This window comes from Triturus cristatus, chromosome 3_2 (genome assembly GCF_964204655.1).
Source record: "Triturus cristatus chromosome 3_2, aTriCri1.1, whole genome shotgun sequence".
NCBI classification, from domain to species: Eukaryota; Metazoa; Chordata; class Amphibia; order Caudata; family Salamandridae; genus Triturus; species Triturus cristatus.
The window spans coordinates 1178061476-1178085263 of NC_140584.1; the positions used below are offsets into that span (position 1 = coordinate 1178061476).

At 48.5% G+C, this 23788-nt stretch overlaps 1 protein-coding gene across 2 annotated transcripts in view; it reads right to left on the bottom strand.

Moving 5' to 3' along the window:
- CFAP65 (cilia and flagella associated protein 65) overlaps positions 1-23788 on the bottom strand; it is a 684907-nt gene that overhangs the window by 556735 nt on the left and 104384 nt on the right. For both annotated transcript variants that reach the window (XM_085650063.1, XM_085650062.1), the window contains exon 7: positions 11306-11445. In XM_085650063.1, coding sequence (XP_085506189.1) covers positions 11306-11445 — 140 coding nt within the window. The remainder of the gene's footprint in view (positions 1-11305; positions 11446-23788) is intronic.

Sequence of the window (23788 nt, forward strand, 5' to 3'; positions counted from 1 at the left end):
CCCTGTCACAGGTGATGTAGTACCTCGTGGGCGTTGCTCTGTCCCGATGCCTGACCTCAACATCAATTACTCCTTGGAGCGGAATTGGTGTGTGTCCCCCATAGGTGAGTATTTTCGCTGTGGTAGGCACCAATCGTGGTTTGGGTAGAAGCTCATTATATTGCGCCGCATCCAAGATATTTACTGAGGCTCCAATGTCGATGAGCATTTGAATGCAATTGTCTCCTATCCATACCTGACACAGTGGAGGCGGTCTACTGGTGGCATTGACTCCTCAAATGTTCGACACCACAAATACGTTGTCATCGTCATCGGCCACCGTTAACTTCTGGCACCTGCTGACCAGGTCCTCCACCTCCTGTATAGCTGTTGCGCTGCATTGGAACCTTGGGCCTTTGGGCCGACTCGCTCCCGACCTTGCCGTACTGTGGCATATTGACGCAAAATGTCCATATTTGTTGCACTTGAGACATTGTCGCCCCTGCGCCGGGCATCCCCATTGGGAGTGATTCACCAGTCCGCAGTTCCTGCACTCCTGCTTGGTCTGTCGCTCTTGGGTTCCAGTAGTGGGACCCGGGCCTCTGTTGTACGTTTTCCTGATGGCGTCCACCCTCTCTTCCTTGATGGGAGCTGGATATAGTGGTTGAGTGTTCATGGATTTCTTGGCCAATGCAGACTCCATCTCGCCAGCCCTGACATCTGCCAGCTCGTGGGACCTCCCGAGGACCAAGATGACGTCCAACGAAATTCCAGGCTGTCTTAATCTCAGCTTACGCAACTCCAGCGATTTGCACCCCACTATGAGTTGCGCCCTCGTTTCGAACTGCCGGTCAATCCCTACACAGGTGCTCGCCAGCTTCCTCAGACGTGCAAAAAACATATCAATGGATTCGTCTTCCCTATGTTTGGCCTGGTGAAGCTTGAAATGTTCAAAATCTGCATTGACTTGTGGATCAAAGTGCCAATTGAGAGCTCTGACAGCCTTCTCATAGTCGTTGCCGTCTCCCGTGTCTGGAACAATTTGGAAGAGGTCGTAAAGTTCATCTCCCTCCATCAAGAGCATGGTGGAGCGTTTCACTGTGTTGTCGGTTTCCCTGGTGGCCACAAAGTAGTTCTCCAGCTGGCCTATCCATTTGCACCACCGCGGCGCCGCACTGGCTGGGTCCGCTAGCTGGTTAAACTCAGGGAGGGCCTTCACTGCCATGCAGGGTCCTGGCCTACCCCCAGCCGCTCCCGCGTCCTGTGGCGCTGCCGCCGCCTGCTGCGTAGTCATGGTGAGCTCTATCAGGCACATGCATCATCATAGGGTTTTGCGATTCCTTAATAGCGATTATTAAGGAATCGCAATTAAGGAATAGCAAAACCCTATGCATGTAGGAATCGCTAAAGAAATAGCGATTCCCACAAATTCCTTAATTGCGACTAGCAAATTGCGAGTCGCAATTAAGGAATGTCTTCCCATTCATTCCTATGGGCCTCCAGGCCCATAGGAATGAATTAGAGATTGCGGGAGCAATTTGCGAGTACCAGTAGGTACTCGCAAATTGCTCCCGCAATTTCGATGGTGCAAGGGTGTCAAAATGACACCCTATTGCACCCATGTATGTTCACTCTGCACAAATGTTGCATACACACATGCTCTAAGGGCATGTGTGTGGGCAACATGAAACTTAGAAAAATGCAAATAAGTGCATTTTTCTAAGTTTTCGCAAATTACCATGAGATCCAGCCTCATGGTAATTTGCTCACGCTAATAGCGAAATCGCTATTTTTTAAACTGTAATGCATTGCATTTAAGGAATCTCAATTAGGGATTCCTTAAATGCAATCGCTATTTAAAAAATCCCAATTTTGAGATTCCTTAAATAGCGATTTTTGCATTTGGGATGATGCATCCCAAATGCAAAAATACCGGGAGCAAAGGGTCAGATTCTGAGAATCTGCCCGTTTGCGACCGGTATTTTGCTTGATGCATGTGCCTGTATGTCACAGCTGCCCTGTCCCCTGGCTCGCTTGCCCCTGTGCCGTTCGCCAACCGGCACCACCAACAAATGCGGTCTCCTCAAAAGGGCACCTTTCTGTCCTCAGCACCGATACACAGGAGCACCCGCAGTGATGCTCTCAGTAGATCTGTGGCACTTAACGCTGCCGGTATTGGGCGTTCCATACTCTCACCCCCAATCTGCAGTCCACCTCGTCAAATGTGGCAGCTTGACTCCTCTTGGCTCCCCTCTGCGCCTGCTGTGCCAGCCGGTGCATCTCTGCGCTTACCGAACACTCTGTCCGCACTTCTCCCACACTGCGCATGCGCGCCAAGACAAAGGCCACGCATGCACCTTTAATAGGCTGCACCGCTGTAGGTCTCACACACGGCCCGTATCACCGCCACTCCTGCCGGTCTTGCACACGCGGTCACCTTACCGTGCTCCGATGTTTCCCCGCAGCCTCCAGACTTCAACGCCGTGCTCTGGCTGTGGCGGGCTGCAAACGCCGCCTCGCGCCTTCGCGCCTGCCACCAACGCCGACCTGTGTTGCGAGAGGCGGGTGTATGCATGTGTGGGTTCCTCACTCCACTCCTCATCGCCAATGTGGTGGGGCACACACCGGTGATAGCGGGGCCTGCCGGGGGGGCAAAGGAACACTGCTAAATGGCATGCAATGGTGAGAAGCCTAACTATGCTGAGGCGCTAAGAACACACACAGGCACTGGGTTACTCCGTCCGCGCAGTCAGCCACGTGCGTTGACGTCACCGTTTATTTATACCCCCTGGCCCGGCCTAGGGAGTTGCTGGTGCAAAAATGTATAGCAGTGGCCGGGTGGCTCACTACAAGAGCGACTCCCCGGCTCGCAGCCTGGATGAGATCGACCGGTCTGCGCTCAGGCATTTGTGACGCAGGCCCCAGCCACAATGGAAGGAGCAGCGCTAGATACAGACCGCAGCTCTGGTGCAGTGAACCGTTAGGAGCAGACGGAGGATGGCGGTGAGGAGCTACGCGGTGTTTGGCGTTCGTCGGCTGTCAAGCAGGAGGAGTACCCAGCGCCGACAGGCATCTCAGCATGGGTCCGTAGTAGCGTCGTAGATAAAAAGACACACCAGATGCGATTTGGGGCCGAAGCAGACATGCACTTCGGTACGGAGCCCTGCATTGAAACAACGCGGAAAGAAGTAGGTGAGCCACGAGCAAGGGGCCCAGGGTGCAGCATTAAAAGGGCCCTCCCTCGCGGGGAAAAATGAACAGGCGGAAATGAGTTACAGCCCCTTGCTTACAAAGACATCTTAACTGAGACATTAGCATACTTAAAATAAAATTAAGGAAAAATCAAGGGCTGGACCTGAGGAATTAGAAGACTGCGCACTCACCCCCCACTCCAAACTTACCACTAATCTCAGTGGACTGCAATCCCGAGCAGCAGGAAGGGCCACCAACGCGTTGAATCCGTGCCTGGAGGCACAGATAAGCAGCGCTACGCTCCTGCAGCGCGGGACAATTGTTGGGTGGACCAGGGGCAGTGGACTGCAATTCCCAGCAGCCCCAGCGGCAGGAAGGGCCGCCAACATGTCAAATCCGCGCCTGGAGGCGCAGATAAGCAGCGCTACACTCCCGCAGCGCGTGACGTGCGCGGACGTGCCCAGGCCGCGCCCGGGCCAATGGCGGGCCCATCTGCGCCCGGAGGAGCCTGGGCTGGGACACCTCTCTTGGCCTCCGGCTTCCAGCTACGAACTGAGCACTTCAGCGAACAAAGCAGGCAACACAATGTTAGTGCACGTAACAACTGATGTGTGTTTTTACCACCTCAAGCACAGGGGAGCATTCATTTCTGGTGGCTATCATTGTAAGAAGGTCTTGTCTACTATCCTGTTCTTCTCTCTTTTAAACAACCAAGAGCCAACGGCTTGTGTCCACAATTAGTCATGGGCAAACGTACACTCATAGCAAAAAATCTTGCTGCCCTCCAACCTGCTCCTCCCCCACAACCAACTTCGATTGGCAAAATGCTCTAAAGGGTTATTGGAGCTATTGCCACAGAAATAGAGCGAACGGAAAGGCGTCTCTCAATAACTCCAGACATAGCCCCAGGTTTCATAATTTGTGATCGTGAGACCCCCTCCACCCCTAATACTATCAAAGGACCCAGTACCAGCACCCCCAAGGACGTGAGCACAGTCATGCACGACACACACCGCCAAAAACCCTCTGGAGAGTGTAGGGAACAAGAAAGGGGGGAAACACAAACCCACTATAGATCCGGGTACCAAGAGGAAAAAACAGACAATGAATAAAGAAACAACTAGAGACTTGGGGGCAGCTGGATCGGAGGATATACTACAGGCGAATGCTGAGCACCCACCTTGGGTGTCAAACCTGGTAACGGACCTTAAAGTATACTTTAGAAATATCATAAGGGATAAACTTAATATACTAACAGATTGGATTGCTAAACTAACATCACTGGTGGATCATTGGGCGGACAAGGGAGAGACAGCCAACATGGGGCCCGAGGCAACTAAAAATCTAGCCAAAGAACTAGCTTTGCTTACTAACAAATCAGCCCCCCCAGAACTTAAAGCACCGACCATTACCACCAAGCCCAATTCGATCATTCAGGAGGTCACAGATCCACGTTTGAGAATCACACAACCACAGAGCCAAGATTCAAGTACTCCACACCAGAGGCCCATTCATGGTCCACCCTTAGACACCACCCCCAGGCCACTATTGGCAAGATCACATCCACCAAACAGCCAGCAACAAAGCTTAATTTATGGGACCTGTGCAAGGACCGAACCCTGTGAAGAACTCATAAACTCTGAGTCTGTACTGCCTTGTATGAACTTACCCCCGGCCTCAACTCCTTATGTTATTGTGCTAGCTGGAGTACCAGAGTTGAAAAGGGGGAGCAGGGAATCTCATTCTGAGCTAAAAAATAAATGCATCTTTTGGTTAGTCAAAAATAGGCAATTCACATACAAAGAAGCAAATGAAATCATCCATGTACGCAGGGTAGGCTGGTTGGGATGGAGGCCCAAAGATATTTTAGGATCTTGCATAGTGATCAACTTTAGGGATGCAAGGGTGGTGCAATCTTTCTTGGACTGTGGCTACCAGAGGGAGATGGGGGGCATTACCTGCCTCCCCTGGGATATTTCTTCCCACCAATGACCATGACGCACAACATGAGAAGAGAGGCTGACGACTGGGGGATGCGTGATCAGAGTAGGCCATTGGCTAGAATAAATCAGAACTTGCCCAGAACACTCCTTTATAACATCCCTGTTACAAATAGATTCAGCCCACTAGACTCAATTGATTGACTAAAGCATACTGTGCCCTCCTACCATAGCCCGAGCCATGTCATCGAGCTTAGGATGGGAACTCAGTATCCAGAGAAGCTAGCACAACAGGGAGGGATTAGCAAACAGGAAGGAGCTCAGGAGATTGTTGCCTTGGGAATTGCAAGAGCTACAATTAGCAGCAACCAGGCACAGTCTCGCACTGGGCACTTATCGCCCCATATACCCCAACATGATCCACGGATGTCCAAGACCATGTCACTACCAATGGCAAATACCCCGCCTAATACAGCTAGCAATTCAAACTTGGCAAATGCTTATATTTAGTTGGAAAGGGAGGGGATAATTGACCCGCAACAGGCCTACCCGGTCATGCGATTATTATCCTGGAACGTAGTAGGACTTGCCTCGAAACTGGATGATCCAGATTGGGGGCTATTCATAGACCAACATGAGCTGTGCAAATTCCAGGAAAAATGGGCTAGAGCGGATATACAGAGAGAGGGCTATGCGACCTACAGTACCCCAGCCACCCAGGGGGTCTGGAGAAGACCTTTTGGGGGATTATGCATCTTGGTTGGCGTGCACCTCAGTAGTAAGTTCAAACAGATAGAGACCTCATCACCAGATATCCCCTGTATTTTTCTATCCTTTGCTAAAAAGCTAGAATCCCTTTAATTAAGGTCTATTTGCAGCCAATTTCCTATGGTCAGGTCTCCCCCCACTCTCGATTGTCTCACCACCTTCCTTCCAACAATACGGGACAATTATTGGGTTATTATAGGTGGGGATTTTAATTGCCAATTTGAACCTCTGTATGGCCTGCTCACAAGCATCTCAAATGAGGAAGATTCCGTCTGGGCTATCCAACACCCCAATATCTCGCCAATTCGGGCTTGGACTCCCCTGGCCCTACAAATGCATGCACTCATACTGAGTTCCTCATTGAGGGGATGCAATGGCCGTCTAGCTTCTGACAGCCCCGGGAAGCCCACCTTCAAAAGACCAGGGCAGGCTTCGATCATAGATTACATCTTGGTCGATATTAGATCATGGCATAGGATGCTTGATTTTAAGATCTCCCCTCGCCACGAGAGCGATCATAAGGCTCTAGTGTTAGATGGCATTTCGATGTACGACTTTGGCTCCCAGATTACACCTCCACAACTTGACCACGGTTTACAACTGGCCACTGGAGGGAGGAGAGTCTACTGGGGGGAGTTTTTGCAATCGCAGGATAAGCTGGCCTCCTTATACCAACAAATCACTCCCTTCTTAAATATTGCATATCAATCCTCTTTCACCAGCGGCACTATAACTGCCCAAATTAGAAACGCAAATAATCATCAAGATTTGATCCCTGTCCCGGCACCCCTCTTTAACACCAACAAAAAGACTGGTTCGAACAACAAACCTCAGCATCCATGGTATAACGATCATTGCAAGGCAGCAAAGTTAGCTCTCTTAGCTGCCATTAGAACAAATGACAGACCACAAATTAAGGAAGCCAGGACGATTTATAAAATTGCAGTAGTAAGGCTAAAAGTAGTTGGGAAAGCAAACAAATAGGACGCCATAAAAATTTTGCTGGATAACCGCGATATGAGAGCATTTTGGATTTTGCTGAGTACTGGCACACCTGAAGGTAGTTCTGCTATATCGCCAAATTTAGGGGAAGAAACCTGGAGAGCCCACTTTAATTCCTTGTATGCTGTGACCAATGAGGAAGCCGGGCGGATGGCAATACCCCTTCCATATCCAAAGCCCTCTCACTGTGATACACCTCTGTTCTCCTTAAAGGAGATTACAGAGGCCTTGGGAAGATCTTACCAGCAAAGGCCCCAGGGCTGGATAAGATCCCTGGCGACATCTTCCGCTCTGAGCCTCTAGTTTGGGACCCCTATTTGTGGTCCCTGTTCAATGCCATCCTGCAGGGCATGGCACCTCCCCCCACTTGGGCTGGGGCTGAAATCATTCCAATATTTACAAAGGGCTAACCGCTTAATCCTGCCAACTATCACCCCATTAGTCTTTTAGACGTTAGCCAAAAAATATTTGCACGTGTACTTCTGGGGCGTCTTCAGGCCCGGATTGAAGAGAGTAATGTACTTATGCTCCTCTAAGCTGGGTTTAGGGCAAAGACCTCCACTACTGATCAAATTTTCAGATTACAACTTATCCATTGGAAAACTGTGATATTAGAGGGTTGCAGGCTCTATCTCACATTCGTGGATCTCAAATCTGCATTTGATTTAGTTCCAAGGGATAAGCTGTGGGCTATACTATTGGATATGGGAGTTCCGGAGTATCTTTGTTATCAGCTGACACACCTACACCAAAACAACTTCAATCAAAAATTGAGAACTTTTGACCCCTTTATTGGCTCCGACTCTTTTTTCCATCCTCATAAATGACCTAATAGAGTCCCTGCTGGCTGGAAAAAATATAGACGCCCCCAAGCTAGCGAATTGCAGAATACCTGCTTTAATGTTAGCGGATGATACCCTCTTAATTTCAAAATCCCTTATGGGTATGAAAAGGGTTCTCGATGCATTTAATGTCTTCTGCAGGAGTAGGGGGGCTTGGAGATCAATCTTCAGAAAACTCAGCATATGGTCTTCAATGCAAATACCACCATTCGCCTAAACCGTTGCTTAGACGGTAGGGCCCTAGAGAGGGTGTCCATCTTCGTAGATTTAGGGATCACTTTAACTGAAAAAATGGATTGGGGGCACAAATAAAGAAAGCTAGCTTAAAATTGGCCCAGTCCACGGGGGGCATTGCTAAGGTATATAAGAGCTGCATGCATAAAGTGATTGGCCCTGTGGCTGAACTCTACAAGGTACAGGCCAGGGGTGCCTCTTTGTATAGAGCAGAACTATACTCGTTTAAAAGGCAACTCTTGGGCCTTCCCTCTAGATCTCCCTTAACACCCATCAGAATGGATTTAGGGATCAGTTCTATTGCAGATGTAATCTACTCTAGACCCCTCTTATACTGGAGACGCCTTTAGTGCACTCCCAAACTAGTCTCATATAGAGATGAGCTTGGAGAAGTCATGAGCCTACAAGGAGCAGGGAAACTCCCTTAGCTGGCTTACAATAGGAACATCTGCCAGGCACTGGGGAGGCCGAACTTGTGGACCTCTCCTGAAGTAATTTGTCCTACGATCCCTAGAAAGGTATTCCTTGAAACCCATAGAGAATATAAACTGGCTCAGCTGTGGAGGGGGTCCAAGTCTGGGTGCCTAACTCATAGGTTTATGGAAGTAAAATCCCAATACAGACTAGAACCATTGCAAGACTATATCCAGCCCCTCCTAGCGAAGAAGTTTTTCCTCCAATTCAGACATGGGGTGCTCCCGCTTCGATCTTTTACCAATAAGTGGTCAGGCACCTGTAGCCTGGATTACCCAGCATATAAGCACGTAGAGGAAACGGAAATGCATGTGCTTTTCTTCTGTCCCGCATATAGGAGGTCAAGGTCTCGTTGGTTGCTACAGCTGTGTAGGAATATGGGGTCTAGACACTTCTCTGAGGCCTTTAGGCTCCTCAAGTACGACACTGATACACCCACAGTATTCTCCATCTCACGCTATTTGTATTCAATGTGGTGCATACGCAGAGCTATTCTAAAGAAGACACCATAGGTCAACCACAAGCTAACAATAACTACATGGTACTCTGATATAGGTACCCTCTCTTTTAAATTGATTGAATGCAACTATAGTCTTGCTGATGTAACTGTTTTCTTAAATTATTTATTGGCAAAGGCATTTTATAACATAATGAATTTTTACTTTGTTATTTTTATTTTGGCGTAGCCACCACATTTTAAAAGAGTCAGTCTTTTTTATTCTATATCTGGACGGCTATTGTAAAATGTATTATCTATACTTTAATGAAATTGTCCTTTTCTCACAGCACTCCTTGCTCCTTTTTGTGTGGTTAATATAATGGACAAGTTTTGTATGGACAGTGTACCACCCTTGTCCTGAGGGCGTTCAGAAGAGATGGACTTGCCTTACAAGATCTCATACGCAAATGTATGCAAAAAGTTCCTCTCAAGATTTATACTCCACACAATGCTGCTACATTTTGTATATTTTGTACACAATGTGTTTTGATCGTATATGCTTTTATGGCCCTAGTGGCCGAAATAAAGATTATTGACTGACTAACACAAAGCAAGAGCCTGCCTGTTGTATGAATGACCCTGAGTATACTGTGAAAGGAAAGTCTTACACACGTGCGTCTGCGCGGAAGTAATCACTGTATTGTGGCCTATTATGTGCTTGTTGTCAGTCGTCCTCAATATCTTCACAAAGGCTGTCCAGATAACTCTTGCTTTCAGAGGTCATCACTGGCAACAGATCAGCAAACACTACCCTTGCAGCCAAAGCGCTTAAAGCTATAGTTGAAGCTGTTATGAGACAGATTACTGCAGTCAAGATCTCAGTTGGATCTGTGGAGAGTAAGAACTTAGATGTCTCAGCAGAAATGAAATTTATGGATCAGACGTTACCGACGCCCAGGAGAGAATTTAGTGAAACTAATAATAACTTCAGTGCTTTCATGGGTGAATTCCTCAAGAAAGAAAAGGAACAATGAGATTGTACACTTAGAATAAAATAGTAAAATAAAAACAAATACCAATTAAATTGAAGGAAATTGTATCAAGCTGCTTAATAAATTTTCCTAGAGCAACAAATATTTATATAACAATTATCAATTACAGCAGAAGCGCTCAACCTTATTCCATATTTTGAAAACACGTCAGCAGCCTTCAGTATGGTCTCCCAGTCTATACTTTTAGAATGCCTTTACAATCTATGGATCCCTAACTGTGCCCTAAAGTTGTTTCAATGTTTTCTGACCAACCAGACACAGCAGATTAATCTACCCCATTCGATACCCTCTACCAATCATCTAAAACATGGGGTCCCTAAAGGAGCGCCCTTGAGTCCTACAGATATTTATCTGAACCGGTTAGCTCTGCTGGTTCATACCTTCTGCATACAATAGGCACTTGATCGGCTCAATCAACATCCTCACTTCATCACACAGGGATACATTTAAAGCCTGCAAGCAGGCAGTTGTAGCATGAATGCAAGAAAGCTGCCTTAAACTCAACTTGGATAAGACAGAGGGTATCCACTTAGGCAAAACCAAACTCTATTGATACCCTGCTTGATGGTCCTACTCTCCCCACTTCCCCTGCCAGGAATTTGGTCATAAAAACTATAAATACACTATCAATTAAACCCCAAATTAATGCTGCCTCCTACTTCCCACTTGTAAAAGCCATCCGGATCATGGAAATTCTATACATCCCTCGCACCCGCGCTTTTAAAAAGGTTGCCCATGCCATAATTACACCACGTTTGGGGTATACCAATGCTCTGTCTACCGGCCTACCTCCTTATATCACTCATTGCTTTGTGATCATTTCAAATGCTGCGGCAAGGCTGATTCTAAACATTCCCGTTTAGCACCACATCTCTGAGAATGTTAAAAAAAACTCCACTAGCTCCCAATCACAAAACAAGTCCAATTCAAGGCACTATCTATAGGTTTTAGAGCATGGATAACATAGGCCCCTTCTATCTTTAGCTGGTATTTCAAATCTAAACCCCCAACGGTTATCTTAGATCAGCAGAGTCCGATCATCCTGTCATAATCCCATGCATTAAGCAGGCAGGACAAGAAGAAGGTGCGTCAGCGTTTTTAGCCTCAAAATACTCGGACACCTTCCCAAGACAGCTACATTTAATCACCTCTAAAGCATTTTTTCGCAGAAATCTGGTTCTTTACTCCTGATTGAGCATTCTCTAGTTACCGGTAACCTTTCAGTGCCGGGACGTCCTAGCTTAAGGCAGCTGTTTGGGCTCTCTAAATCACCCATTTATTCATTCATGTGCATAATCAGAAATACTGCATGTTATGTTGTAGGTCTATGCGTATATAACCAGATCTAAAGTGTGGCATGCATGTGATTATGCACTTACATACCGGAGACATGTTGCGCACTTCAATGTGCTTTTCCACTGCATAGCCGATGGCGACAGGGCCAAAGCGAAGCTCTACGTCCTTTTGCATTTCCCGATCCTTTTCTTCCTCACAGGGCCTTACTACCAGATGGGGGTACTTCGCTACAAAGAGAATCATGAGAAAATATTGTTATTGCTTGATACAGAATGAAGTGCAACAGACGGCATTTGGGTATATGGCTTATAGAGGGATGGCTAATAGGAAGGCATGAGAGCCCTGGTAATGCATTGCTGTCATCTGCATCAGCTTTTCTATGATGTTTGCATTTATTACACACAATACAAGGAGACCACAGACAGACGCACACACAAGAGATCCCTGGATACTAAGTGACAAAAGACAGATGGAATTTCCAAGATGCAAGTCACATGTGTATTAGCCTGAAGCTACATTTGTGTATTGCAGCAAACTGGACACAACTCATTTCAAAGATCATAACCTCTCCTTTTTAGGTCTCATGCCTAGCGATGCACTACGCAGCAGTGCTTGCGCAGCGAGAGTCCTTTTGTCCGGGGTTCTGAAATGGACCCTGGAATTGTACACGCTTGTCTTTTTAGTTTGGTCTTCTGTGATTGGGCTTTGAGTGCGTGTTTTTTTTAAACAGACCACGCAATAGGCCAAAGGCGGGCGCATTGCTCTGCCCATGGCCTATTGGTGTCTGTTACGCGCACCAAAGCCCATGTGGTTTCAATTATCGTGCCCAGACACGGGCGTGTTAATTGAAACCACATATCCGCTGTATCGCGCGTGCGCACACCACTTGCGGGCGTGTCCTTCTTCTTTTTTTTAACAAGTGCCGCTTGTATTCAGATGGAGCTGGGAGCAGAGGAGCTGCAGCCGCGCCTCGGGCTGTAGCGGGGTAAGTCAATCCTCTCTATTTTTTAATTACTTTTAGCGCAGAGTGGCAACATCATCCCGGCACCTTGCCTGTACCAGCTCTCGCTAATGTACTCTGTGTGTGCTGGCTGCCGCCCCTGGGACATGAGTGCGTGTCCTACCTCAGGCTCTTTGTTACGGGAGTATGTGTCGGAACTCTGTCAGGCCAAATCGGCGACAGCCGCATAGCGGAACTACATTACCCAGAGGGCAGTGCGGCGCATCTATCGCGTGCTGACGTTATATCCGGCGCACAACGCTGTTTCCGGCATCGCGCGCCCGTGAAAAGAGGAACGGACACGCCATGCCGGTGCCGGATATTCCTAATGGGTTCCAGTAAGCCGTAGGTCGGAAAGAGCCAGTCGGTAGGCAGCGGTGGTCGGGTAAGGGTGCACCAGCACCATCGAAGTTGCTCTGGTGATTCGAGTGTGGGGTGTTTAGTACGGGTGGACCGCTGGCGCTTAAAACAGTATCTTGGTCATGCAGATCCTCTGTGCACTCGTTCTGAGAGATTACGGAGGATAACCGAAGGGGCATAAATCATGTTGCGTGCAATTAAGGTCTGTGGAGTATACTGGTATCGTATGAGTGTGTGTGAGAGAGAGAGCGTCGCCGTGAGGTAAACAGCTCTGACATTGAAACTGCAAAAGAACCCCTCCATGTTCGGATATAGAGAGCTGAGAGAATTTGGAGCTCATAAATACAGGGTGGAGCACTGAGGGCCGAAGCCGGGTTTCGAACCGGCAACTAGAGTGCATTATAATCCTTTGTCGAAACCGTGTTGAGAAACGGTGGAGTTCATGGAATGAAAGTTTGTTTGTTCATGTCACATGGTTATAAAGAAAGGCATGCAAATACATATTGGTTCTTTTGGTGATATCGCTACCTGTTCTCTGTGGTGTGTGTAGACTATGGGTACAAACAAACCCGAGTACAACAACAGAAAATAGAACTTTTCATGACGTTTAAATGAGGTTCATGGTTATTTTCTTTTACAGGTACTGAAAGACCTCCATATGGTAGATTCCCAAGCTGAAGTTTATTCAATAGACTACGCATAGATAAAGTTGTTTAATGGTGTGCTTCTATTTTCACAGGTCTCCCTCCCCGCTGTCCCCATCCTTTCCTTCCCTCACTTGATCCGATCTATCTCCTGTGCTGTAATAGCAATCAGAGAGGAAACGAACAAGAGGTGGAACCCTTTGTACAACGAACCAACTCCGAGGTGGTCAACGGATTCTACTTGAAGCTTTCGGAGCGGACAAAATATCCGGCCCCAAAAACGTTCTACTTCCCAGTTGGTTCGGAGCACAATGGCCACCCTAGAAGATGTTCTGGCAGCCTTACAAATAGTACAAGCAGAGGTAGCGGCCTCCAGAGTAGAAACAGCTGCATTACAGGATCGCGTAGAACGATTACAGCGTAATCCTTTTGATACAGTCGGGAGCCGACCTGTTAGTGGAGGTACTTGGGTAGGGGGTTCTTCCTCAGCGCAGCCCACTCCTTTTACGGTGGAAATACCCACCCCCATTTCCTTAGCAGCACCAGAACGGTTCCATGGGGACGAAAAGAAAGTACAGGTATTTCTGACACAAATTATGCTCCATTTCACGTGTCGTCCCAAGGTATTTAGTACCAACCAGGCTAGAGTAGCCTTTCTGATCTCATATTTGGCAGGTGACGCAGCACAATGGGCGGTCCCTTTAGTACGGAAGGATGATCCCTTGTTATATGATTGGGACGGGTTTCGGGAGGAGTTTGAAGGCGTCTTTGACCACAGAGCCCACTCCTATTCAGTGGATAGGGAGTTGTTAGAGTTAAAGCAAGGGAACCGTGAATTATTGGTATATGTAAATGTGTTTCAGCGCTTAGTGGCAGAAACGCATTGGCCTGAAGAAAAGCAAGCAGCGGTCTTTCACCATGGTCTTAGGGATGAGTGGAAAGATGTAATAGCCCAAATTGACCAACATCCCCGGTCCTGCATAGACCTAATCAACCTAGCTAGACGTTTAGATCATCGTCTCTCTGAAAGAAGGGGGGATAGAAAGAAATTTGAACGTCCTTTTATGAGGGGTGATAAACCACGCTCACAAGGAGTTTTTTCTGGTCCAGCGGCGGAACCTATGGAAATAGGTACAGTGAGAGCGGCCCTAACACAGGAAGAAAGGGAACTGAGGAGAAAGCAAGGCCTATGTATGTATTGTGGGAAGAAAGGGCACTATGTCAGGGAATGCTTGGCTAAGCCCAAGGCTTGAGAAGGAGGTTATGCGCGGGCTACCCCGCTGAAAGTATCGAAGACGGAAAACTAGGCCCAGGGATTGGGGGAGGAAATTCCAAGGGCCAGTATGAAATACCTTCTGTGATAGGCCAGAAAAACCATTTTATTTGTGCGTCTTTAGTTACATCTAAAAGGGAAACCGGTAGAAGTAACTGCCCTTTTGGATGAGGAATTAGTGCAGGATTTGGGGATATCAAAAGTGGCTAAAGAACATTTGGAAAACGTGCTAACTGTAGACGGTAGGAATCTGGTTTCCGGACCCATTGGATTTAGTACCCCCTCCCTTAAGGTTGGGTGTGGGGAAGCCCATAGAGAATGGTTGACATTTAATATCATCAGGACACCCTTGTATGGGGTGATCCTGGGATTACTGTGGTTAACCAAACATAACCCTACCATAAATTGGATAGATCACAGTATAGTCTTTACATCCCCGTTCTGTAATCAAAGTTGTTTTATGGGTAAGAAGCCGATAGAAAAACATCAGCCACAGGGGTATACTATAGCTACAGCGGCAGAAAAGGACATAATATTACCCGACATGTATAGAGAATACCTAGATGTCTTTAACGAAACGCAGGCTGACCTACTTCCTCCCCATCGCCCTTACGATTGTCAAATAGATCTGGTTCCTGGGGCGGTGGTGCCATGTGGGAGGATCTATGCTCTGTCGGAAAGAGAAGATGAACAATTGCGTGAATATCTTGAGAAGTACCAGGCAAATGGGTTTATTAGACCATCAAAGTCCCCAGCAGCGTCGCCCCTTTTCTTCATTCCGAAGGCTAACGGCGAGTTGAGGACCTGTATAGACTTTCGCGCCTTGAATAAGGTGACAATAAAAAATAGTTACCCGCTTCCATTGATATCGGTCCTGTTGGACCAAGTGAAAAAGGCAGTAATCTACACCAAACTAGATTTACGGGGCGCTTACCACCTTGTCCGTATGCGACGGGGTGACGAATGGAAAACGGCGTTTCGCACTAGATATGGCTTATTCGAGTATCAAGTGATGCTGTTCGGGCTTTGCAACGCGCCTGCCGCATTCCAATTCTTTTTGAATGAAGTGCTGCGGGAGTATTTAGACAGGTTTGCAATAGTTTACATAGATGATATCCTCATCTATTCGGAAGACGTCAACCATCACCAGCAACACGTAGGAAAAGTGTTAGAGGCATTGAGAGCAAACAATTTATACTGTAAACTCAGTAAAGAACAAGTTACTTACCTTCGGTAACGCTTTTTCTGGTGGATACAGTATCTGCCTGTGGATTCCTCACCTTGTGAATATCCCCTGCGCCAGCAACATTCGGAAACTTTTGTAGCAGTCCACGCCGATGGGGTCGAAGACGACGTCAGAGAGACACGGCTCCGCTCGCGACTCCGCTGACGTCCCCGGCTCCATAAGAAGACCTCGTCGGCGTGATGACGCCAGTTCCGCCCTTTTTTCCGTGCCTTCGAGGCACACGGACAGACTGACAACAATATATACACCATATACACAGTACATGATATGCAAAGCAACACACACAGTGCGGAGAATAAATAGCAAGGCACAAGAAATAACATAATGCCTTTGACAGTAACAAAACACATTTGAAACACCATCAATAGAATTACAGGCATAGAATTACAGGTATAGAAGGATGGACAACGGGGAGGCGGGTGGGTCAGTGAGGAATCCACAGGCAGATACTGTATCCACCAGAAAAAGCGTTACCGAAGGTAAGTAACTTGTTCTTCTGATGGATACATCTGCCAGTGGATTCCTCACCTTGTGAATAGATTCCATAGCAGTCCCCACTCCCGGAGGAGGGTGTCCACCCTTCTATACCAGAAAGTCCTGAAGGACGGATCGAGCAAAGTGTCCGTCCCTCCTCACCTCGGTGTCCAAGCAATAATGTTTTGCGAAGGTGTGGAGGGAGGCCCAAGTTGCCGCCCTACAAATGTCCTCTACAGGAACACCCCTAGACAAAGCAGACATGGAAGACTTTGCTCTAGTGGAATGAGCTCTCAAACCCTCCGGAGGTTCCTTACCAGCCAGGGAGTAGCAAATCTTGATGCACAAGACAATCCACCTGGAAAGGGTGCGCTTGTGCACCGCTCGACCCTTCCTGTAGCCAGCAAAGCCCACGAAGAGCTGGTCATCAACCCTGAAGTCCTTTGTCCTGTCCAGGTAGAAGCTCACCGCCCTCTTAGGGTCCAAGCGGTGAAGCCGCTCCTCCTCCTTGGAAGGGTGAGGGGGAGGATAGAAGGAAGGAAGGGTAATGGACTGCCCCAGATGGAAGGGAGTTACCACCTTAGGCAAAAACGCAGCCCTGGTCCTGAGTACCATTTGTTCTGCATGCACAGTCAAGAATGGGGGTTTTGAACTTAGAGCTTGAAGCTCACTTACCCTCCTTGCCGAGGTGATTGCAATGAGGAATACTGTCTTAAAGGACAACAGCCTCAAGGGACATTTGTGTAAGGGCTCGAAGGGAGAACCCATAAGATAAGTTAATACAAGGTTTAAGTCCCATTGAGGCATAATAAAAGGAGTTGGAGGAAACTTGTCTGTAATGTCCTTTATAAAACGAAGAACAATAGGTGATTTGAATAATGACGGCTGATCCGGCAAACAAAGGAAAGCTGACAAAGCCGATAAATATCCTTTCACAGTAGCCACAGCAAAGCCTTGCTGAGCCAGAGAAAGGGCAAACTGTAGAATGTTAGACAGACGAGCCTTCAAGGGATCAATGGACCTCTCTCCGCACCAAAGCACAAATTTAGACCACTATATGAATATATAGATTTGGTGGAGTGTCGCCTGGCCGATAAAATAACATCCACCACATCTGGCGGGAGAGAGAAAGAATTCAGGTTGCCCCGTTCAATCTCCAGGCATGGAGGTGTAAGCTCTGGAGGTGGGGGTGTAGAACCTGCCCCTCCGACTGCGATAGGAGGTCTACCCTCAGAGGGAGACGGAGCGGAGGGCACGAGGAGAGGTGGAGAAGATCTGTATACCACACCCTTCTTGCCAGTCCGGGGCGACCAAAATAACTTGGGCCCGGTCTTGGCGAATCTTCCTCAGATACCGAGGAATTAAGGGTATGGGAGGAAACGCGTAAAGGAGTCGTGAGCCCCAACTCAACTGAAACGCGTCGACCCAACGTTCCCTGCATCGGATACTGGAGACTGCAGAATGACGGGCAGTGAGCATTCTCGTGAGTGGCGAACAGGTCCACCCGAGGAGTTCCCCACATCCGGAAGACGTGACGAACCACCTCCGGATGAAGCCTCCACTCGTGGTCGGCGGAGAACTGCCGACTGAGACTGTCTGCACGTACGTTCAGAACCCCGGCCAGATGATTTGCCATCAGACAAATCTGATGGTCCTGAGCCCAGGACCATAGACGCAGGGCCTCTCTGCAGAGACAAAGAGACCCCACTCCTCCCTGTTTGTTTATATACCACATCGCGGTCGTGTTGTCAGTCAGGACTTGAACAGACTGACCGCGAAGGGAAGGGAGGAAGGCCTTGAGCGCCAAACGTATCGCCCGTAACTCCAGAAGGTTGATGTGAAGCAACCTTTCCTCTGGAGACCAAAGACCCTTGATCTCCAGATCCCCCAGATGAGCACCCCCCCCCTAAAGTGGATGCATCCGTTATCACCGTGGCCACCGATGGAGGTAGATGGAAGGACTTTCCTTGGGACAGACTGCCCTCCACGCTCCACCAAGATAGATCCGCTGCAGCTTCTCTGGAAATCCTCACTGACTCCCTGCTGATACCACTGCTTGCGGAGGCACCACTGGAGCGCCCTCATGTGCCAGCGTGCATGGTTGACCAACAGGATGCAGGAGGCGAACAGACCGAGCAGGCGAAGGACCTTCAGAACTGGAACGACCGCTCCGTTGTAAAATAAAGGAATCATTTCCTGTATGTCGAGAATCCTTTGAGGAGGAGGGAATGCTCGACACACAGTAGTGTCCAGTACCGCACCTATGAACAGGTTGCGCTGAGAGGGCACCAGGTGTGATTTGGGCACATTTATCGAAAAACACAATTTGTACAACAGCTGAGTTGTATCCTGCAGATGACATAGCACCTTCTCTGGCGACTCCGCCTTGATCAGCCAGTCGTCCAGATAGGGGAAAACCGAGATCCCCGACCTTCTGAGATGGGCTGCCACCACTGCCATCACCTTCGTGAAGACTCGAGGTGCCGAAGTAAGACCAAACGGAAGGATCGCAAACTGATAATGTTGCGACCCTACCGTAAACCGGAGATACTTCCTGTGCGACTTCAGGATGGGGATGTGGAAATACGCATCCTGCAAGTCGATCAACACCATCCACTCCTCCTGATTCAGCGCTTGAAGAACCTGAGCAAGGGTGAGATTCTTGAACTTCTCTTGTTTTAGAAAAAGATTCAAGATTCTGAGGTCCAATATCGGACGTAACCTGCCGTCCTTTTTCGGAATCAGAAAATACCGGGAGTAGCATCCCCGAACCCTCTCCTGCTCTAGAACCATCTCTATCGCACCTTTCTGAAACAACTTCAGGACTTCCTCCTGCAGGAGAAGACGGTGGTCCTCCGAGCAAGCTCCTTGGCAAGGAGGGTAATTTGGAGGAAATTCCCGAAAGGGAAGGGCGTACCCATTCTCCACAAGATCCAGAACCCAGAGATCTGTAGTTACAGATTCCCAATCTTGTAGAAAATGGGTAAGCCGGCCCTCCACAGAACCAGCATGATCCGGAATGTCAAATCTAGGGCTGCTTTGCGGTGGTGGGAGGGGCTGAGGAAGAGGAAGAGGAGGAGGAGAGTTGACGGCCACGTGAGCGACCCCTGATTCTTCCTCTGTATCCCTTGGACAAAGAACCTTGCTGTTATTGCTGCTGCTGTTGCTGGGTCGGTCTATAAGAGCGAAAAGTCGCCCTTCCAAAGCCCCTATATCTTTTGAAAGATCCTCTCGGCTGGGATTGAAGACCTAGCCGTAGCCTTACTCTCCTTGAAGCGTTCGAGAGCAGCATCCGCCTTCTTACCAAACAAACCAGACCTATCAAAAGGTAAGTCCAATAAAGTCTACTGCACATCCGAAGAGAATTCAGAGGACTTTAGCCATGCACCCCTCCTGGTGGCGACAGAAGACCCCATGACTCTGGCAACTGAGTCTGCTGTGTCCAGTCCACTTTGAATGACTTGGCGTGCAGCCGCCTGGGCATCACTCAGAACTTCATTGAAGCCGGCCCTATCCTCCTCCGATAGCTTTGGTGTCGACTTAAGAGCCATACTGGCTGATGAAAAGACCTTTTTGGCCGATTGGTCTACCTTTTTGGCCTCTCTGTCCCCTGGAACCTGAGGAAAGGCCCCCTTGGACCTTCCCGAACAAGCCGCCTGAACTACCAAGCTCTCAGGCGATGGGTGCGAAGTTAAAAACTCAGGGTACCCTGGAGCCGCTCTATATCTCCTTGCGACTGTCCTGGAGACCGCAGGAGCTGAAAGAGGCTTGCGCCACACCTCTAGTACAGGGTCCATAATGGCCTCATTAAAGGGCAACAAAGGCTCCGAGACTGCAGTAGGCGAATGCAGTACCTCAGTAAGAATGTTAGACCTGAACTCCGTGGTTGGTAACTGAAGGTCTAACAACTCCGCAGCTTTCCTGATGACCGTATGATACGGCGCTGCATCTTTAGAGGGCTCATCTGATGGTGGAGTGATTTCCCACTCTGGAGACAAATCCAGTCCACTTGCCTCCTTTAGCTCTTCAAACACTTCATCAGATTCAACTAACTCTCCCTCTTCAGCCTCTTCCAAAAGAAATCTTCTCTCATCCACCACTCTCTGTGCTTCCCTTCTGGAACGAATCCGCACCAGCGGCGTCGGCGGCGCTGTTTTCGAATCAGACGGCGCCGGCGTCGAACGCGGATCCGCAGGAGCAGCCGGCGTCGAACGAAGTGCCGCAGGTCTATCCTCAAGCTCCATTCATGCCATTCTTTCATGCGACACCGTCTTGGCAGCTACCGGCGCCGAGAACATCGACGCCGGTGAAGAGGGAAGCGGCGTCGATGTTCTCGGCGCCGGTAGCTGCCAAGACGGTGTCGCATGAAAGAATGGCATGAATGGAGCTTGAGGATAGACCTGCGGCACTCCCAGATTAAAAGCCATCGGACCGATCGGACCCACAGGTGCACCAGAGGTATACATGGCCCTTGAAAATACCCCGTACATGGCATTTAGATAATGCGTGGGGTCCTGACCTGGACCCGGGAATGCAGGATACTGGTCAGGTATCACCGGACTTGGGCCTGCCGGCGCCGACGGTGGAACAAGCGGCGTCACAGTCTCACCCGGGGCTTGAAGATCCTCAACCGGGGCCGGAGACGGAGAATAAGCTGGAGCCGGAGATGGAACCGGCGTCGGGGAAGACACCGGCACCGGAGATGTAGCCGGAGCCGGCGAAGCCACCGGAGAAGAAGGAGCTGGAGGTGAAGTCGGGACTGGAGAAGGAGACACGGACTCTCTCTGACATCGAGTAGGCGACTTCGACTTCGGAGCCGAACCTTTATCGGAGTGATGATGTGAAGAATGCCTCCTCTTCTTCTTATGCTTCTTACTTCTCGAAGCATGCCCCGAAGTCGATTTGGACGCCGACCTCGACCTCGACCTGGATCTAGACTTCCTTCTTCCTCTTTTTTCCTTCTTCATCCGAGCGATGAAGAGCTTCGCCTCTCTTTCTTTAAGAGCTTTCGAGCTCATCTTGCGGCCGCTGGAACAACCATCCACATCGTGGTCGGATGAAAGACACCAAACACGATCTTCGTGTGGGTCGGTAATAGACATGTGCTTTCCACATTCTCTACAGGGCTTGAAACCCGACTTCCTTGTCGACATCTTCCCGAAGAAAGACAGATAAATCCAGAAAATACACAAAGTAACAAGTGAAGCTACTAATAACGATTCCCGAAATCCGTTGGCGTCGTCGGCGCGGAAAAAAGGGAACTGACGTCATCACGCCGACGAGGTCTTCTTATGGAGCCGGTGACGTCAGCGGAGTCGCGAGCGGAGCCGTGTCTCTGTGACGTCGTCTTCGACCCCATCGGCGTGGACTGCTACAAAAGTTTCCGAATGTTGCTGGCGCAGGGGATATTCACAAGGTGAGGAATCCACTGGCAGATGTATCCATCAGAATGTGAGTTTCACGTAGACCAGGTTGAGTTTCTGGGGGTAATGTTGTCAGCACAAGGACAAACCATGGCAGAAAGAAAGATCTCGGCAGTACAGAATTGGCCAACCCCTGCAAACGTAAAGGATGTACAATCCTTTCTAGGATTTGCCAACTTTTATAGACGGTTCATTTCCCAATTTTCAGATATAGTAGCCCCGATAACCCAACTCCTCCGAAAAAAGGTTAAATTTGCTTGGACTCCTGCGGCACACCAAGCGTTCGTTCAGCTTAGAGAAGAGTTTACAACGGCACCTGTCCTTGCACACCCTGATCCTGATAGATCATACTTGGTAGAGGCCGATGCCTCTGAAGTAGCAATTGGTGCCGTGCTATCCCAGAGGGATTCCCAGAACGGGCTTTTGCATCCCATCGCTTTCATGTCCAGAAAACTGAGTGGATCGGAGATTAATTATACCATAGCGGAGAAAGAGCTGCTCGCCATAAGAGACGCTTTCAAGGAGTGGCGACACTATTTAATGGGGGCCAAACATACGACCACTGTATATTCTGATCATCGGAATTTACAATACATGACATCGGCTCGCCTCCTCTCCCCCCGACAACTAAGGTTTATGTTATTCTTCGAAGAATTTCGGTTTGTGCTCACCTACAGACCTGGGAGCGCAAACAAAAAGGCAGATGCTCTCTCGAGGCAGGAAAGTACACCAGAGCCCTCAGAACCGATAGCACGATCCATCATACATCCTGATCAGGCGATCTGTGTGGTGCAATCCGAGCAATTCCTCACTAAGGTGATAACAGAAATGAAAAAACCAAGATGGCAGAAGTGGTTGTTAGACCATTAGGATTGGAAGGTTCGAGAAGGCCTCCCCATGAAAGGGAAACAGTTATTCGTACCTACTCCAAGCTTACGCCAGGAAGCACTACACTGGTGTCATACTTCTCCCACAGCGGGACACAACGGAAGAGAAAAGACCCAAGAAAGACTTCTAAGACAATTCTGGTGGCCCACGATGACCAGCGATGTGAAATTGCTCATACAAACATGCCAAGTCTGTATGCAAACCAAACCTGATCGAGGTAAGCCTGATGGATTGCTTAGACCCCTGCCTACCCCTGACACACCGTGGGAACACATATCGTTAGATTTCATCGTAGGATTGCCTAAGGATAACGGCTGTACCACGATCTTGGTAGTGATCGATAGTTTGACTAAGATGGGCCACTTCATTGCGTGTTCTAGTCTACCTACTTCCGGACAAGTGGCCAAACTATTACTGACTCACGTGGTACGTCTACATGGCCTTCCCAAGACTATCGTAACAGACAGAGGCACCCAATTCACGTCACAGTTCTGGAGAGTGTGGTGTTCCGCCTTGCAAATCAATTCAAACATGTCAACCAGTTTTCACCCACAGACAGATGGACAGACGGAGAGGTTACACCAAACCCTGAAACAATATTTGAAATCCTACGTACAAAGCACTACAGAAACCTGGGTAGAGTGGTTATGGCTAGCCGAAATAGCCTACAATAGTGCTCAACATAGCACCACAAAACGAGCCCCGTTTTTTTTTACCTATGGTTTTCACCCCCGGTTCCTACCATTTATTCTGCCCAGAGAAACAAGGAAAGTACCAACAAGAATCAAAAGAATCCAATGTTGAGAAACGGTGGAGTTCATGGAATGAAAGTTTGTTTGTTCATGTCACATGGTTATAAAGAAAGGCATGCAAATACATATTGGTTCTTTTGGTGATATCGCTACCTGTTCTCTGTGGTGTGTGTAGACTATGGGTACAAACAAACCCGAGTACAACAACAGAAAATAGAACTTTTCATGACGTTTAAATGAGGTTCATGGTTATTTTCTTTTACAGGTACTGAAAGACCTCCATATGGTAGATTCCCAAGCTGAAGTTTATTCAATAGACTACGCATAGATAAAGTTGTTTAATGGTGTGCTTCTATTTTCACAGGTCTTCCTCCCCGCTGTCCCCATCCTTTCCTTCCCTCACTTGATCCGATCTATCTCCTGTGCTGTAATAGCAATCAGAGAGGAAACGATCAAGAGGTGGAACCCTTTGTACAACGAACCAACTCCGAGGTGGTCAACGGATTCTAA